The sequence below is a fragment of the Sinocyclocheilus anshuiensis genome, unplaced genomic scaffold (assembly GCF_001515605.1).
Source record: "Sinocyclocheilus anshuiensis isolate Anshui unplaced genomic scaffold, SAMN03320099.WGS_v1.1 scaffold1089, whole genome shotgun sequence".
Taxonomy (NCBI): Eukaryota; Metazoa; Chordata; class Actinopteri; order Cypriniformes; family Cyprinidae; genus Sinocyclocheilus; species Sinocyclocheilus anshuiensis.
The window spans coordinates 696,558-715,220 of NW_015555709.1; the positions used below are offsets into that span (position 1 = coordinate 696,558).

Sequence of the window (18,663 nt, forward strand, 5' to 3'; positions counted from 1 at the left end):
AATATGTTGAAGCTCTGTATAATCAGTCCAGTTCTGTTCAGTGAAATTCTCAAAAATCATTCCAAGGGATAGTTCACCCAAATTATGATATCATGATTTATGTCTTTTTTTGTCCATCAAATAGTTATAGTCAGACATGAGACATACTCTACAGACTGTGCAAATGTATTTTACGTCTTCAGCAGCAGGAAATAGTTCTTTTTTTAGATCTCAGAAGTGACTTCTAAAAGTTTTACTTTCATAAAACCATCCACATGATCACCCCGACATGGTGTAACTCCTTTTTTTTCAAAGATGAGAGGATCTAGCTGAATGCAAGTCAGACATTTATTAATTTTCATGAATAACACAACAACATATGGCCTTGAGCAAAGCTGTTGAACTCCATTCAGTGCATCAGATCAATTTCTTGCAGGAATGTGTCTGATATCCATTCAAATAGTGTGAGAATCAACAGCCTCAAAAGTCAAAAGTGTTTGCTAATAGTGATTTAAATGCAAGCTGTATGGCCAAACTAGCTGATTTGCACAATCTAATACTAAAACACTACATCATATATGTACATTTACCTCGCAATGCTCCATTCCGGTTCGATGCGTTGAACAGTGGGGTCGTCTATATACTCAAAAGTCAGGCTCTCTCGGACCTGGGCGCGATCCACGCTCACGCTGATCTGAACCGGCCCCACACTCGTCAGAGAAGGGGCAGAGTAACACACGATCTCCGTCATAGTCCGTCTGAGGACAAAGCAAACAGATACAAACCAATCAGATTCTGAAAAGAGACAAAGCACGACACAAAGTTTTAACTTAATAAGAGATGGCTAGACATATTGTTCAGACACACTATATATGAATGGCGCTAGTGGGCGGCTCTTTGCTCTTTTTCAATTGCAGTCTTTTCTTATAGCTCTCATTGAAAGTGCTACCTGTGCAAAGTGAGCATTAGCCATTCCCTCTGCAGCATATTAGAGAGCATTAAGCTATTACTTATTGCACCCTCACACACACTTGCAACGGCGCCTTCCACAGGAACACAGGGCAAAATAGAAATCTGCAATTAGCTGATATCGCATTAAAGTTGTCACTCCCTTGCACCTTAAAGCACTACAATCAGCCTCATCTTTAAATTGAGATCCTGGAGAGAGAGAGTGAGAGGAATAGGAGGAGATATAGGAAGACACCTGTCGGGAGTATGATGCTTACATACAGAAGTATGCTAGCAAAATTAGAGAGAGAGGAAGAGGAAACAGAGTTAAAAAGGGGGAAATCTAGAGGAAGTGTTTTTTGAAGGAAGTTTAAACAGAAAATAATCAGAAACTATATAAGGCATGTAGAAAGTGAAGAGTACAGTAAATGAAGATATGGAACTTTTAACATTAGCCTCCATATGCACTGTTCACACTAACCGAACAAAAATATTAATAAAGCTATATTATTAATTATTATTATTGCATTATATTATTACTGAAGATTTATTTTTGAGAAGCTACATTTCTTAAAATGGGGATTTCAAACAGTATTCAAAAAGGCTGATTCTTACTCATAAAACTCGCAGGTCTGGTTCCCAAAAAGCACACTGACGGTGCTGCCTGCTCCCAGGTTTTCCCCCATTATGGTCACTTTAGTTCCTCCAGACTCTGGACCCCGACTGGGGGACAATCCTGTGACCGATGGCATCTGCAAAGACAGAAAGAGAAGATGGGTAGGAAACAAGCAAGCGATGGAGACCTCAAATTCAATATGCAGTGTTTTTTTTTTTTTGAATGTCAAATAATCTTCTTCCATCTTCCATTCCAACTTTGCGGCTCAGTATTGAGTATTATATATCACTATTATTTAATTTTTATTTACATATTCTACCAAAAGTTTAGGTTTGGTGAAATGTTTTAATTTTTTTGACAAAAAATTTTATGCTCACCAAATCTGCATTCATTTGATCAAAAATACAGTAACTAATATATACTAATATTCTGAAATATTATAATTTAAAAGTTTTCCAATTCAATATACACTCACCGGCCACTTTATTAGGTACACCTGTTCAATTGCTTGGTAACAAATTGCTAATCAGCCAATCACATGCAGCAACTCAATGCATTTAGGCATCTAGATGTGGTGAAGACGACTTGCTGAAGTTCAAACCGAGCATCAGAAACTCAAATAACCACTCCTCGTTACAACCAAGGGCAGAATACCACCATCTCTGAACGCACAACATGTCGAACCCTGAAACAGATGGGCTACAGCAGCAGAAGGCCACACCGGGTGCCGCTCCAGTCAGCTAAGAACAGGAAACGGAGGCTACAATTCGCACAGGCTCACCAAAATTGGACAATAGAAGATTGGAAAAACGTTGCCTGGTCTGATGAGTCTCGATTTCTGCTGCGACATTCAGATGGTAGGGTCAGAATTTGGCGTAAAGAACATGAAAGCATGGATCCATCCTGCCTTGTCTCAACGGTTTAGGCTGGTGGTGGTGGTGTAATGGTGTGGGGGATATTTTCTTGGCACACTTTGGGCCCCTTAGTACCAATTGAGCATCGTTTAAACGCCACAGCCTACCTGAGTATTGTTGATGACCATGTCCATCCCTTTATGACTACAGTGTACCCATCTTCTGATGGCTACTTCCAGCAGGATAATGCACCATGTCACAAAGCTCAAATCATCTCAGACTGGTTTCTTGAACATGACAATGAGTTCACTTTACTCAAATGGCCTCCACAGTCACCAGATCTCAATCCAATAGAGCACCTTTGGGATGTGGTGGAACGGGAGATTCGCATCATGGATGTGGCAGCCGACAAATCTGCAGCAACCACGTGATGCTATCATGTCAATATGGACCAAAATCTCTGAGGAATGTTTCCAATCATGTCTATGCCACGAAGAATTAAGGCAGTTCTGAAGGCAAAAGGGGGTCCAACCCGGTACTAGCAAGGTGTAAAAGTGGCCAGTGAGTGTTATTTATTTCTGTGATGGCAAAGCTGAACTTTAGCATCATTACTCCAGTCTACAGTGACACAAGAAACATTTCTTATTATTAACAATGTTGAAAACAGTTGTGCTGCATAATCTTTTAAGTCTTAAAGTGCCCCTATAATGGATTATGAAAGGTGCATATTTTGGTTTTGGGTGTCCCCAACAATAGGTTGACATGCATGCAAGGTCAAAAAACACTTTCATTGTCTTATAATATGCATTTATTTTTACTTTATTTGCTCAACGACTCCCAAACGATTCGCTCAACGATTCATTTTTCCAAACCCCTCCTTTGCGTGACGCTAATCTTCGGTGATTGGTCCCATGACCCAGCGAACATAACACACAAAACTAAATACGTATTTTGCATGCTACAGAGAACATGAGAGCAACCATTTTTAATCATACTTATAGGTTGTGATTCGGAGGAAGAAGCTGGTCCAAATAAACTGGGTTCTGATCCTTCCTTCATTAACAACCGGCCTGCGAATCCCGCGTTGTACGCATTTAGGTTGCTGTAGCAGTCATCAGTAAAATGACGGGGTCACAACACAAGGTTGGGGCTATACTGCTGTAAAAATGAACTTTAACCATTGATTCTTCACAGCCTCGTCCTTTGGCAGTAAAAAAACGGATTTACCCTCACAGTGCAGAGCACAGCGTCAGTGTTTGATGGAGGGGGGGTTCAAGTTTTCAGGTGTGCGGGCAATATGCTAATGTTTCATGTTGACGTCAACATGAAATGGCGTGGGATTCGTTTTAAAAATGACTTGTTTAAATGACTCCGAGTCGACTCTTTCTTTTGAGAGACAATAACTATACACGGTGCACTTTCAAATTTTAAACTTTGCAGGATGTTTTCATTCACTTAGAGCTGTGATACACACTGCATGAAAGGTAATTTTCAAAAATCCATAATAGGGCACTTTAAAATGTATATACTGTCCATTATAATCAATTTAATGCATAATTTCTGAATAAAAGCATTAATTTCTTTTAGAAAAAAAACAAGCACATACTGTAATATAAATATAATAAAATATTTAATTATTTAATTAATTCCGTAAAGTGTCACTAGAAGCACAGACATGACAGCGCAGCATTCTGAATCAGCTGAAGACATGCATGTTTTGAATCTGAAGCTGCCTAGATGTGGGTGGCTGTTCCACAAAAGACAGTGTAAGAATCTATAGTCTGCCCCGACCCAAATTCCACTCCATAATATGTTTGATCATACTCATTTCCCAAAATGGCTTAATTATTATAGAGAAGAAGAACTTTGTCACTGCTATGCTGCAATAAACATCTTCATCGAGATCTTCATTGTCCTCATCATTTTTCTTACAACAGCTACGTTTGTAAATAACAACTGTCCTTTATAAACCTCATACGCCTTCTGCTCAGCTCACAAATAAAGAGCGAACGCTACAAAAGAAATGCCATTTCCAGTCTTGTCTAAGTGATGCGAGCTCATGAAAAACACGTCTGAGGATAAATAAAAGGCTTTTAAAATGTTGTACATAAACTCTCTAGTTCCCAATTCTCTTCCTTTATTGTACGCAGGGACTGAAAATAGCAGATGGAGAAACACAGAAACAGACAGCTCTGTGTCTTAAGAAAGCTTGTGACCGACTTCACACGTGCATTGACTAAAAATGAATGAACACCAATTTTGGTCTCGCCTCGTATTGTTCTACAACTGGTGGGCCGCTCGGGGACCCCGTGTTGTCCGACAACATTTGGCAGAGCTTTTCAGATAACATGCTGCTTTTATATTTGACTGCGATATGAAAGGCGTGCAGGAAAATCACACGCACGCTCACACAAACATGCATAAACGCATACAGGAAAGGGCTGAAGCGCATATTGTAAATAAACAGCTCCCCTAATTAGCAGAGGCTGTTAATTGTGGTGGTATGGATAATTGTTGGCCTTAGTGTGCGTGTGAATGCTGCTGTTGATTATCTATTAACCCCAGGCCGGCGGATGGGTGTTTCAGACAGGTGCGCAAGAGTTCCCACAGGTGCTCCTCTGCGACGAGACAACATGCCAACCATCCTTCCTTTGATTCGCTTAATGGCTTTTATTGTCTCCATGTTCAATGTGCGCTCCCGGTGGTGCTTCGTGTTCATAATCACTCAATTTTTTAATAACCGAGAACAAGTTCTATTATGCTGACGAGAGCTTCGCTTCTTAACGGAGGAAGCAGGGCTGCTGTTTTACCAATAATAATGACAAACGCAGCGGCAATCTGTAAATTAGCAAGTTTTTATGGCATATCTCGAGTCTTTTGTGCTTGATGAGTGCATTAGTTCAATAAACACGCTTTTCTTTTAATGCCTTGGCAAATACACGTGCAAATAATGCTATTAACCACTAATCCTCAACATCATTTAAGAATCTACTGAAAGTGCACAAAAATACTACTTTAAAAAGGGCTAAATAGAACAATTAGCTGATAATAATGCCATGCGAGCCATAAAAAGGTTAATTTATCGACCTTATGGCTTTTAATGAGTCTAAATTTGCATGGAGAGACTGTCCCAACACATTAATGGAGTGATTTCTACATAGCTGTCTGGACAGATACAAACAATCCTGCTACTAAAATGTAAATATATTATAAATATAGTACTGGTTTGCGTCAAATTTGCTTACACAAACAAAAAAAGTATGAAGAGTATGAGGTTGTATATACTGTAGTCTAGGACATGTTCTATTACAGTACAATGTTATCAAGTCAAGTCAAGTCAAGTCTGCTTTATTGTCAATTCTTCCACATGTACAGCACATACACACAGAGAATTGAAATTGCGTTACTCTCAGACCCTTGGTGCATACAGATAACACTAACAGTAGAACATAAATACAGATAGATACAGATTAAATATAAAATACAACTATACAAATATACAAATAAGGTAAAATGTAAAAAAATATATAAAGCAGCAAAATATATAAAGCAGCATTTTATATATAAAGCAGTTATTATTTGAGAAAAGGAGGAGTTTTCAAACTCGAAAAGGGAGAAAAAAATACAATGTATTTTTAGTGCTGTCAAACTCAAATTCAATAAAGTATGTGTAGTGCAATCAATTTCTTAATGCATTTACTGAGTATTTGACAATATTACCATATGATTTTTTATTCTGCTCTTAAAAACTGAGAATTGAGATTAATTGCAAATCTGTATTTCGTTTTGTGAGGAAAAATATTAAGCATGATATTATAGTGTCAGAACACACAGACACACAGTGTACATTCATATATGTAATATATACAGGTACTAATTTAATTGATATACAGTGTGTGTGTGTGTGTGTGTATATATATATACAGTGGGTACGGAATATATATATATATATATATATTTAAAATGGATGACTGATGAAGATATGGACTTCATGCCATATGAATCGGTGCAGAAGGAAGTCTTTGTTCCTAAAGAGTAGCTATTTGAACAGTTGGAAGTACAGTATGTTGAGCTCTGAGTCACTTCCTGTGATTTGACATTTTCACTGTTAAAGCGCTTCTGAGAACAAAGCAACCTCAGCAAGGTTCACCTGTCCAAAGGCATAACGTCACAGTGACCCGTAAGTTCTCTTCAATGGACCAAGTAAAGCTCAGTTTAATAAAACCAAAACAAGGGCCAGGTTCACCACTACCTCACTGCATTATTCAGATGTAGCAGAGCTCAAGGTCTTACCACAAAGGAATAGAGTTGAGAAGAGCGCGTCTGGAGCTCCGGCTTACACTCCCCTACACACAAATGAACCGGGCCGGGTTTACTGTCAGTGGGAGCTGCATCCATCTCACACACAATCCTGAAAAAGAAGAAAAACACAATAAGTAAAATTTTTAACCTTGGTTTAAATGAAAGTCATAACTTCTGTACAAGGAGATCCAGGTTCACTGGATTACAAAGCACAATGTTTCTGGACTGACTCCAGAGTGAGGAACCAAAGCACTGGAAGTCATCTCCAGTCCCGCTGAGTGATCAGTATGCGACTCTTCCTCTCTCTCTAAATTGATTTCCTCTTGATCTCAGTGTAGGTTTTGCTTTGGTTCCTTGATTGCTTTAGCGCACACATTCCATTAGCTGAATTGACAAGATCACCCTACGGGAATGCCGATGCATAGACATGCCATGCTTTTGAAGCAACAAAACCATATGTTCCAGCAGGTTCTACACTGCATATGAGTGTTCTTTTGGGGAAATAACTTCTTTTAAAACACATTTTCCATACTGGTTTATTTACGCTAACCTAGTAGTCCAATAGTGGACATATACATCTCAAGAGAAATCTGTCATCTTTATAATTTTCCTTTTCTTAAATTGTAATTTCCACCATTGAATAACGACAGGCTCGGCAGACAGCGTTCACAGCTGTTCACAGCGCACATTATGCCCTCTCAATCACACTGACTGGAGGACTTTTACTTCTAAGGCAATTAAAGTTGGGAAGCAAGTTTGGATGCTCAATCACTGCTGCTGCGTGGTGCAAGTTTGGCTGGTGGGCTTCGGAAATTAGCAGGCAGATGCTGTTATTACACCATTTTGCGGACGAAAAAGCACCTTTCTCCACTGACAGCCATTCAAAAGTAGCCATGTAAAGGTGCAGTCACATTTACCTTGAAAATCCAGTCATTAATATAGGAATCCATGTAATTGGAAATTTTGTGAAGGCGCAAGATTCCTACATTTCGTAAAAGGTTTAATTTGGTCACGTGAATTTGCTGAGCAACAAAGTTGATTTGAAAGTGACTTCTGTGTGAGCTGTGCTTCATCCATTGCTACACCATTGACAATAAACAATGGACCTTTTTGCTTGCGAAATTTCGCTAATGTGACCTCAAACCTAGTACAAGTTTGTGCACATACTTTGAAATAAGCCATGATACATAAAAACTCACATAAAAAATGGATAAGATAATCTTCAGCAAGCTTGGGTGTCTTAATGTGTACAATTTTTGTACAAAACGACCAGACAGAACTGTTAAAACACAGATACGTGGCCTCCCGTTTCCATTTGTGGGTTTGATTGGGTCCAATGGCGCATTCTCCATTTCCTCGTGACACCCCTTCGCCACGCCATACAAATAAATCCACTCCCACTCGGCTCGGCTTCGTCCCGCTCGGATTAAACTGCTGTCAGAAGAGAGAAGGGCTGACAAATCTCCCTCCTACAGCAGGCAGCACGCTGCGCATTTCAATTACCACACGTTTCTCCCTCGCACCGTCTGTCCCCACCTCAGCAGCAAAGAGAGGTGCTGTGGAGACATACTCCACCTGAACGCAGACACTACACGCTATTTATACACCCTTACAACACGATGGCATAAATGCTTGAAAGCCAAACGTTCAGAATGCCTGTGTACAATAAGGTCAGGGTGAGTTATAATGCAACGTAGAATTGCATATCACATTCTGTTGAACTGGACATGGTGATGTCTGTTTCTCTCAAGAATAAAGATAGCTGGATACAGTGATACAGTGCTCACAGCAGGGTTATTATAGTCAACTAAAATTAAAACCATTAAAAAACATTTTTGTTACTTAAACTTTGACTGAAATAAAATAAAATGAATTATATTAATTAAAAAAAAAACGTACATTTGTTTTATTTATTCTAGTTCTCAATTTTATAGTTTCAATTAATTTTATTTAGGCATTTTTAAAAAACAAAAACTAATAAAAACAACAAATTACTAAAACTTTAACTAAAATTAAAATAAAAATAAAAACAGGAAACAGAAACCAATTCAAAATATTAATAAAAACTATAATAGTATCTCAATAATATGCAGCTAGCTGTCAGTTCTGAGATGTACCATACATTTTTATTGAGCAAAAGACAGTAAGGTGAGGACAAAGAGCGATAAATCATGAGGAGTGTAGGTTTAATATTGCGTGAAGAATAAAGAGCACTAAATACATGCTGGGTAATTTAAAGATGAAATTATTTTCATGTTAATATACTTTCTTCTATTACAGTTTAATATGCAGAGACAACTATAACTAAACCTGTAGGTTGAGTTCTTCAAAGCCTAAACACTGTGGAGATTTCAAAACATCTTTGTTTAAGAATTCTGACAAGCTTGACACAGCAACAGCTCAACCAATGACGTAAGTTTGGGGCTGTTTGTCTGGCCAATCAAAGATGAGGGGAGTGTTTAAAGGAAACCTGCTTGAAAACAAACATTATTTTTGCAATTCTGTAATGCTAGCGAGCAGAAATTACCAGTGTTGGGGGTAACGCATTACAAGTAACGCGAGTTACATAATCAGATTACTTTTTTGAAGTAACTAGTAAAGTAACGCATTACTTTTTAATTTAGAAGGAAATATCTGAGTTACTTTTTCAAATAAGTAACGCCAGTTACTTTGTTTCCCATGTCTTGACTGACAGCTCTCGTGTTACCATGTTGAGAGAAAATGGGAGTAAGTGCAGAGGCGTTGTGTGCTGTGTGAACATGATGCTTATTGTAGTTCTAGACTAAATATGAACATGTATTTACTCATCTCACCTGCACAAAAACAGATTCAGTATTACTCAAAATGAATAAAAACAGTCAAAGGAAAACTCAGAATATTATACAAACCTGCAATAATGTTATGTTTAATAAGACAAATATCATTTATGTATTTAATCCCATTTTATTAACCAACGTCTTTGCTACTGATCCTCAATGATCCAATTCAACCATACTAAGCAAAAATGACACATTTGTGTTTCATTTTTGTTATTGCTGAAGAGTGTTGAACTTTCTTCTCCTGTGTCATATTCTTCATGCAATTTGTTTGAGATGCGCCCTCTACTGTACAGACATGAATTTACATTTCCTTCAGCCTGAGGTGTATTCATTTAACTTTTGTTGTGAAAAGGGCTTTTACATTTATAAAAGAAGAACTTTTTTATATTAAAAACAAACAAGCAAGCCCTGCCCAAATTTAAAAAGTAACTCAAAAGTAACGTAACACATTACTTTCCATAAAAAGTAACTAAGTAACGTAATTAGTTACTTTTTAGGGGGTAACGCAATATTGTAATGCATTACTTTTAAAAGTAACTTTCCCCAGCACTGGACATTACACATTTCACCTTTTAACCCAATTTCTTTTTTTAATGGCTGGTCAAAAAAATGTAGACAAAAAAAGCTGAGTGCAGCCATTTTTCTGCATGTCCTAGCAAAAACTAATACTACAAATCATCAAGTTTTAGCTCCTCTAGCTGAAATTTTCCCTCAGGAGGTTTAATATTAATGATGAAATCCTGGCTTAAGGATATTTACAGACAGGGTTAATGACACAATCGCAGGGATAAACACAAACATATGCTGAAAAATGGGACCTACTGCAGACAGAGACCAACCCAGGTCTGTCTGGACTCTAATTTGGGCTTGTTTCTGCTTCACAAGAGCCCTGGTCACTGCTGACAACCAGCCCTTCAGATAGAAATGTTTCCCTGCCATTGTTAAGATGTTTCTGTCAGATAAGACGGACTCAATAGAGCATAAAGGAGAAGGCCATGACCAACCCTGCCTTTCATACTTAGCCCTGATTGGTCGCTTTACGCTTGTGACATCAAAGTCGTGTTCATTGGATACTGTGTGTGTTTAATGGACTCAATCCTGCTGTGCTTTAAAGTGAACTGGATGAAAACCTGAGGTGTTTTTTTCCCCTTGAAACAGCTTCTCAGTATGTGTAATGTAGGACATTATCTTTCAAGCTCTTGCTATTTCGAGAAAGATTAAATATAAACTAAACCATTTTTTTCCATTCTAATCTCAGACACACTTGCACAGCATTAATTCATCTGAGTTTTACAGCTCTACAGTCACTCACTGTTCAGCAATAATGTAGCCGTTCTCCTGTGGGGTGCACTGGACTCCTGCTACCTGCACATTGCTGACCATGTCTGAGAAGGACAAGCCCAGGTTTACACCACGGATGGTCACTCTGGTGCCCCCTTCTGGTGGTCCGGCCACTGGGGTCACCTGAAACAAGAGAGGAAAAGACATTCAGTAATTGATTCATTTAGTGAATCATTCAATCAGTCATTGTTTTGGAAAAACTTGAATATTTTGCAATAAAGTAAAGATATATTACCACCATTCGCAAGTTTGGGGTTGATAATTTTTTTTTTCAAATATGTTTCTTATGCTCACCAAGGCTGTATTTATTTGATAAGAAAATATAGCAAAACAGCAATACTGTGAAATATTATTCTACTTTAAAATAACGGTATCACTTTATTTTAAGGTGTCCTTATTACACATTTTAGATGTACTTACTATTATAATAACAATTAATTATGCATAATTACATGCAAGTAACCCTAAACCAAACCCTAATCCTAAACCTACCCATATAGTATGTACATGTAGTTAATTAATATTACTCAGTACTTAAATGTATAAGTACACTTTAACAAGGACACCTTGAAATAAAGTGTAACCAAAATAACTTTTCTATCTTAATATATTTTAAAATGTATTTTTTTTCCCAGTAATAGCAAAGCTGAATGTGCAGTAGCCATTATGCTAGTTTTCAGTGTCACATGCTACTTCAGAAATCTTTTGAATTGGTATTAAAAAAAACTTTTTAGTATAAATGTTGAAAATAGTTGTGCAGCTTCATATTTTTTTTGTAGGTAGTGTGATACTTTTTTCAGTATCCTGAATAGAAAGTTCAAAGTAACAGCATTTATTTAAAATAAAAATATTTTGCTATATTATAAATGTATGTACTGTCACTTTTAATCAATTTAATGCATCTGTGGTAAACAAAAGTATTAATTTGAACACTTTCTTACTTTTTTGAATGCTAGTGTAAATATAACTCATACAAGTTTGGAATGACATGAGGGTGAGTAAATGATGGCAGAAGTTTCATTTTTGTGTGAACTAACACTTTAAAAATTGAACACTTGAAATGTTTTAACACAAAAACATCAGGAAAGACACAAATATATATCTGCATAACAGAAGCAGATCTGCATGCTGTTGCCACAGGCAATAAATCTAACATGAGGCCATTTTAGCCCTCGGAGCAGCCCACCCTCTCATAAAATACAATATGGCCACTCAGCGTGACCTTGGCTCTGGGTGCCAAAAAGCCTTCTGTGCTGTTAAAGCCCAAGAGAAGGTCAGCCCTGGACCCTCTCCAGATCCAAATATCACTGAGAGAGAGGCAGAGATGCACAGTTCAGCTACTACATACACAATCAATAAACCATTTGTGTGCAGTCATGTGGAAGTAAAACCAACATGATTAAAGTAAGAGCATCTTCTAAATGTGCCTGTATACTGATCTAGAGCAGTGTGATGTGGGAAGTGCAGTCGCTCAACGGGAGGAGCGTATCGGTGAGAGTTTAGTGGACATTAATCAGTTAGGATGTAAAGTGTGTCACTAGTGAACCTTACGGTGGAAGTATATGAATCTTTTATTGCTTTTTGGGAACAGGACTGGAACAATAAGAGGAAGAATGGAATGCTAAATATATCCATATCGGTACGAGTCAGCATCAGTCTGACTATAACTAAAACAAACTAACTACAGAAAACGAAATAAACTGCTGAAATAATACAGACTTGATGCCAGAACACAATGTGGGTATGATCAGGATGACAAACAAAAATAAAAATAAATGTCATATATATGTATGCAATGTATAGTAAACCAGTATTTTTAATGCATGTGTATACTGCATACTACGTTTAAAAAAACATATACATATACATGTTACAAATACATAATTTCATAGTAGAGCAAAAACATTTATTTATTTAAAAGATTTCAACAGTTTGATCAAATAATTATACATGAAAAAATAAAATCCAATTTATATTACTTCTGTCAGGACCACTATCGTCAAAATGATAGATACTTAGCATAAAGTTTGGTTTGGCGGTATGGTTCTGTTCTGGGCAAAAACCTCCCAGCCCATCCATGCAGCCTGTCATGAATGAGCAGGGAGAGCAGCAATAATAACCCCCCTAGGGTTAACAGAACAGAACAAGGCAGATATCATTAATGTACTTAATGATATTTAAGTGTAACACTTTATTCAAGATAAAGGAGTCTGATTAGCAAGGAATATCAGAAAGCCAAGTCCTGACTGTGGCGAAAGGAGGAGCTGGGGATGGAGGAGGGTAATTTGCTCCTGAGCAAGCTGAAAAGCTGCAGAATAATACTGAATAGAGCTTATATAGGAATGTCGCGATATGTGTCGTATTCCTATAGGTAGATGTGATCAGCTGAGAATCACAGCTTGACTCACGTGACCTGCCAGAACTAACGCTAACGCTTAATTTCTGTTGCATACTGCACATTTGGCTTGTGTTTCTTCTTGAAATGCTAAAATAAAATAAAATTAAATAAAATAAAAAAGGACATCTTTCTATATATATTTATTATAAAATTACAGTATAATAATTTTATAAAATATTATAAAAAATAATTAGATAAATATAAAAAATAATATATATATAATATAATATAATATAAAAAAAATGTAAATTATAACTAGGACATCATCTACATTGTGAGGTTATGTATCTGAAACATTTATGCATACTGCATAGTATTAATATTTAAAACTAGTATGCAGTATATAATTTACATCACAGAAAGCAGTACCACTATTCAACTCCAAACATATTCACATCTTCTTTACAGATTACATAGATATATCCTTACAGATGTATCCTTATTTTTTATGCTCTAAATAATAAAACAATCAAGTAAATAAATGAAAGCATGGTGGTATACACTGGCGGCAGTGCTTTCATCTGTAGATTAAATCTCATCAGCTCATGTGATAATAGTCTAGGCGTCAGATTCCAGCTTCACCCCGAGCGTGGTGCTGTTCTGACTAGCCATTACAGACATCAAATGGGCTTTATTCATAGAGCATAAATATCTCTCGCACTGACTCAGTACTTCAAAGTCTCATCCGCCCACTCGAAGGAGAAAGCAAAGCCTTGTTTGACCCAGCAGACGGCATCCTCCTCCACACAGCTACTGGTTCCAGAGCTACAATTTGTGCCCGACTGCAATTTCACCATCATTACAAAAGTGAGTGTCTGGATTCCGGCCGTGGAATGAGAACGTGAACTTCTTGAGAAGATCTTCAGAGTTCTCATGGGTTGTTTGGCTTTGAGTTATATGGACACATGCACACAGACACGGGCCAGTGTCATGTCTTAAGAGTGGCTCAGGGACAAACAGGAAGTCTCTTCATTCTTAATGCATGCTTTTTTAAAGCAGTAGCCCTGCCTGGATGCTCCTTACCCAACATGCACCTGGGCAGCGTCGGCGCCACGGGGGGGCCTGAGGGGGCCGGCCCGGCCACCTCGGTCACTGTGCCCCCTCACCTCTGGTGCCGTCTCCGTAGTGGGCGCCCTGATTTTAGTCGGTGAGGCAAGGTACTGCCATGGGAAGGTCTCCCAGGCTGTTAAATACACAGATTAAAAGCGAAATGTTTTCATTTCGGTTCGTTCTTAGCAAAAAAATGTTTTTTTTCCCGTTCAGGTTATGCAGAGCGAAATAAGAACGGTGCTGCATTTAGAAATAATTCTTATTAACTTTGCTATTATTCTTGAATTTTCAAACTGCTAACACTTTGCACTTTGCAGTTTCGAATTATGCCTTTACTGTATGACCAAAAATTACGGAGTAGTCTATTTTATGTTTCAGCTGTTTGATCGCTGAAACATCGCTGAAGTTCGGTTCATCCCGCAGCGCCAGTTCTGCTTACCAAAAGTAGCCCACTAGGCGTCTCGCATTCCACGCCCATAGTGTGCCTCACGCGCACACTAAGCTACTGCATTCATTGGAAACAGCGCAGCCGTTCACCGTGCCGTTCGGCGTGAGACCCGGTCCACTGTGGCATATTTTTGCTCATTATGATATCTAAAATATCCTATAGTGTTCATAATGTTATTACATTATAACATTATTAGGCCTGCTGTTACTGTGTTACTGTGGGTTAACAAATTTACATTAGTAGGCTATTCTTATGCTTGGCTTCACAGATAGCAACAGAGTCTGGGCCAAATCTGGTTTACATTCACTTTTTTCAGTCTTGATTGCAAATGGGTTTTTTTTATTTTATTTTTTTTATGTACGATGGATAATTAAAACAAACATCAGGCGTGTGTATTTATAACATCAATTACTAGGCCTACATTCTTTTTTTCAGAAATGGAAGTAATTTAAAATGTTATTGTGTGTTTGTAATTTTTATATTGTTAGCTATAGGCCTATACAGCAAACCTACAGTGCTTCCAGTAGGTTATTTTACGGAGCTGTAAACACGGGAATCTCAGACCGCATGCAATTTTTGCAGTTCATATATCAAAATAGGCTATATGTTATTAAATTGTACATATACTGTATATCAGATTATTTTATTTACAAGTACAAAAAAAACGTGGCCCCCCCAAAAAATTGTGCCTGCCCCCTCACTTTGTGCGCTCTTGCGCTGACCCTGGTTGCTAGTATGTGCTGCATGTGCATTTGTGTGTGTGTGTGTGTGTGTGTGTGTGTGTGAGTGTGATCTCTCTCTCTCTCTCTCTCTCTCACACACACGTGTGTGTGTGTGACACAGGCACAGGTTCCTCCTATCCTAAGAGTTAATTAATAGTTAATTAGAGCCACATTATTAAGAAACCTTTCAGAAACATTTTTTTTTTCAAAGCAGCCCCCCCAATAAATTGCGCCTGTCCCCTCACTTTGTGCACTCTGGCGCCGACCCTGCACCTGGGCATCATGTCCTCTTGCAGGTAAAAACTGTTAATGTGTGCTTCTTTCATTAAGTAATGCAGAAAAGCTAATGCTTAACACCAACATGTTCAAGTCTAAACGGGGATGTATTTCCTGTCCTCGGAGGGTTTTCACGCACTCAGTTGCTGCGTATAATTAGGAAGCTGTAATGAAAGTGTGCAGCAGGAGGATGAAAGGTGTGATTTGTTACCGGGATTGGAGTCTTTTCAGCTGATTCAAGCACGTCCCAAATTTACACCGAGATGCAATTTATGGGCTTGATAAAACTCAGCTTATGACTTGTTTCTTGCTGCATAAACTGCACACTAAACACTTTATTTGCTCTTAAATGTCCCCGTGGTTGGCTGCGATAAAGCCTGAAAAGAGGGCCTTGGTTTTGAACTTCGGCCAAGCAAGCGAGTGTTTAAGCAAGGAAAGAAAGGAACGAGGGACTTGAAAGTGGTGCATCCGGTTTAAAATTGGAGTTTGTGGTTGAGTGAGTCGAGCTGAATGCTCTTCTGTAAATAGACATGTGACTGTGGAAAGGATGTGTCGTACTAGACAAGCGTTGTAGCTCTGATGGGAGAGAAGTTTCTATCAGGCTCAATATCATTTATTCATGATGATTTTCATCGTGGACGGTCTCTCTCGGTGTGTTGGGGTGTGTGTACCTGTGTGTGTATATAGGCCATATTTCCTGAGGCTTTGGTCCATGTTTTGAAACAAACTCATGGCTGGTTGCAACTGCATTTCTAAGTGGCCCATGACAAAAATAATTTAAAATAAAATATTAAAGAAAATACTAAATGAATGAAAAATAGTAAAATAATGTTTTATGTAGTCTAGTCTATAATATATATTGTATATGTAATTTTACATGTTGTATTTATAAAAAGAAATAATCAGTAATAGTCAATTACTCAAAAACAACTCAAAACCAAAACATCAATACTGATATAAAAGTTCAAAAAAATTATTCATGGCTGATCCAAGATCAGTTCTGTGAAGCACAAACGGACACCATCCTTTTCCGTGACTGAGCTACTAAGGAATGGCTCAGAGACCATCTGAAGCAAAGAGCCAAGTCAAGACCAACTTCAAGTGCCTGACTTTCCTCCACATTCATTTGATGCCGAACCCTCGGCTTTCACTGAGGACTTAAGCCTCATTAATATTAATAAGTCTTTAGAGGAGGGATAGAGTGCTGCTTAATAGAAGCATTAATCATTCATGACTGTCATTTTCTTGTAGGCAGATCTCGCTAATGTCTATGTATTTGCACAAATCAGCTTACGAATGTCTATATTCAGACAAAAACACACAGAAAATAACATAACTAAATTAAGAACAAAAGACAATCGTGGACTGCTTTAAATGACATTTTTACATTTATGTGCGTTAGTGAGACTGAGAGAAGAGAAAATGGAAATGAACAACTTGGAAAGAACAGATTAAAAATGGATGAATTAAAAATATTCATACTAATTTGCTTTGAAGGAACTGCTCCACTGCTTTGTAATGTGGTCTTGGCAATTGCATGTGTCTGAAACACGAAATGCAGGGCTCGATTTTCATTGGTGGGTGTAAAAGGGTTTTGGGTCTTCAGCCTTTAATCAGGGACACTATATTTTATATAAATACTACATATTTCATAAAATTGAGTGCTGTGTTTTAAGACTGGCCTATAAGAGCATACACATAGTAGCATATTAATGTCTTCACATACTTTGCATTGCAAAGCCATTAAAATAATCAATATTGATGTAGAGAGCCATATACTGTAAGTGTAGTACTAGTATATTTTAATTTTACATTTTTATGACAGAGGGATGATTAAACATTTAGCATTTACAGTAAGTTAATTTCTTAACTTCAGCTTTAGTAAACAAAATCTAGTATTTTTAGACATATAAAGACATTTTGAACATTTTCACAAAAAATGGCAGAGCAAGTATTTAAAATATAAAATAAACTTAAAAAAACAAAAACAAAACAGTGATATTTAACAAAAGAAATAAATGACAAAGTTAGCATTAATTAAATAAAAGCCCTCAGTTAAAGGTAGAAGTAAAACTGTGCAACAAACACAAATACACACACACAAAGAACAGGATGTGTATGTTTCAATACACCAATAATGCTATTTCTAACACTCTCTGTCAACAAAAAACAGAAGCTGTTCATAACCTTAATTTACCCATTCATCCTAAATGAAAACAGACAACAGGAAGTCATAACCCTTACTTTTTAATTGGTTGGTGTGCACATGGGGCAACAGCTTGTGATATGCAGACTGCAAACAGCCACATGAATCAATGAATTCCATGAATCAGGTAGTTTAAACACAGAGCACTGGTGCGTTACCTAAACTAATTAAACACCATGTATTCCCTCAGTCTCCCAGCAGACACACACACGCACACCTCTCACAGTATGCCACCAACGTTCCAACACTGTGTTAATTACAAGAAAACGTGAGATATTGGCAGCTAGAATGAGTATGATTGACGATGAGAGTGGCAGAGGAGCTGAGAGAGAGAGACATTACTCGCGATACACATAGCTCACCTTTCTCTGAGAGTCTATGAATAGCAGCATCAACAAAGAGCTCAGTCAGACTACAGAGTAGAAATATGAGCTGATGGAGACTCTTCCACACAACTCTTGTGTATGTGTGTGTTCATTTGTCTGAGTAATGAATGATGTTCAATACATATTTGTAATTGTATACTTTCATCAGAATAGCATTTTTTAATAAAATGTAAAAAAAAGTTTACAAGTTAAAGGTTTATACATTAAAAAGTTTGGGGTCAAAATGAAGCGCTGTGTGAATCATATCTTTAAGAAAAATGTATGCAATGGAAATGCAAAGGAAACATAATTTTTGTATAAATAAAAAATACTTGTGTG

At 37.5% G+C, this 18,663-nt stretch overlaps 1 protein-coding gene and 1 long non-coding RNA gene across 3 annotated transcripts in view; one reads left to right on the top strand and one right to left on the bottom strand.

The window, feature by feature from the left end:
• plxna2 (plexin A2) overlaps positions 1 to 18,663 on the bottom strand; it is a 219,066-nt gene that overhangs the window by 50,007 nt on the left and 150,396 nt on the right. Inside the window, exons 13-16 of the mRNA XM_016464872.1 lie at positions 10,831 to 10,982; positions 6,691 to 6,808; positions 1,543 to 1,679; positions 570 to 737 (exon numbers count right to left, since the gene is read on the bottom strand). Coding sequence (XP_016320358.1) covers positions 570 to 737; positions 1,543 to 1,679; positions 6,691 to 6,808; positions 10,831 to 10,982 — 575 coding nt within the window. The remainder of the gene's footprint in view (positions 1 to 569; positions 738 to 1,542; positions 1,680 to 6,690; positions 6,809 to 10,830; positions 10,983 to 18,663) is intronic.
• LOC107671872 (uncharacterized) overlaps positions 2,670 to 18,663 on the top strand; it is a 16,808-nt gene continuing 814 nt past the window's right edge. Inside the window, exons 1-3 of one of the 2 annotated variants that reach the window (XR_001632264.1) lie at positions 2,670 to 2,680; positions 14,714 to 14,788; positions 16,834 to 16,837. This is a non-coding gene — a long non-coding RNA (uncharacterized LOC107671872). Of the gene's footprint in view, positions 2,681 to 8,121; positions 8,136 to 14,713; positions 14,789 to 16,833; positions 16,838 to 18,663 lie in introns of those variants that run through there. The other variant, XR_001632265.1, reaches the window with a different exon arrangement.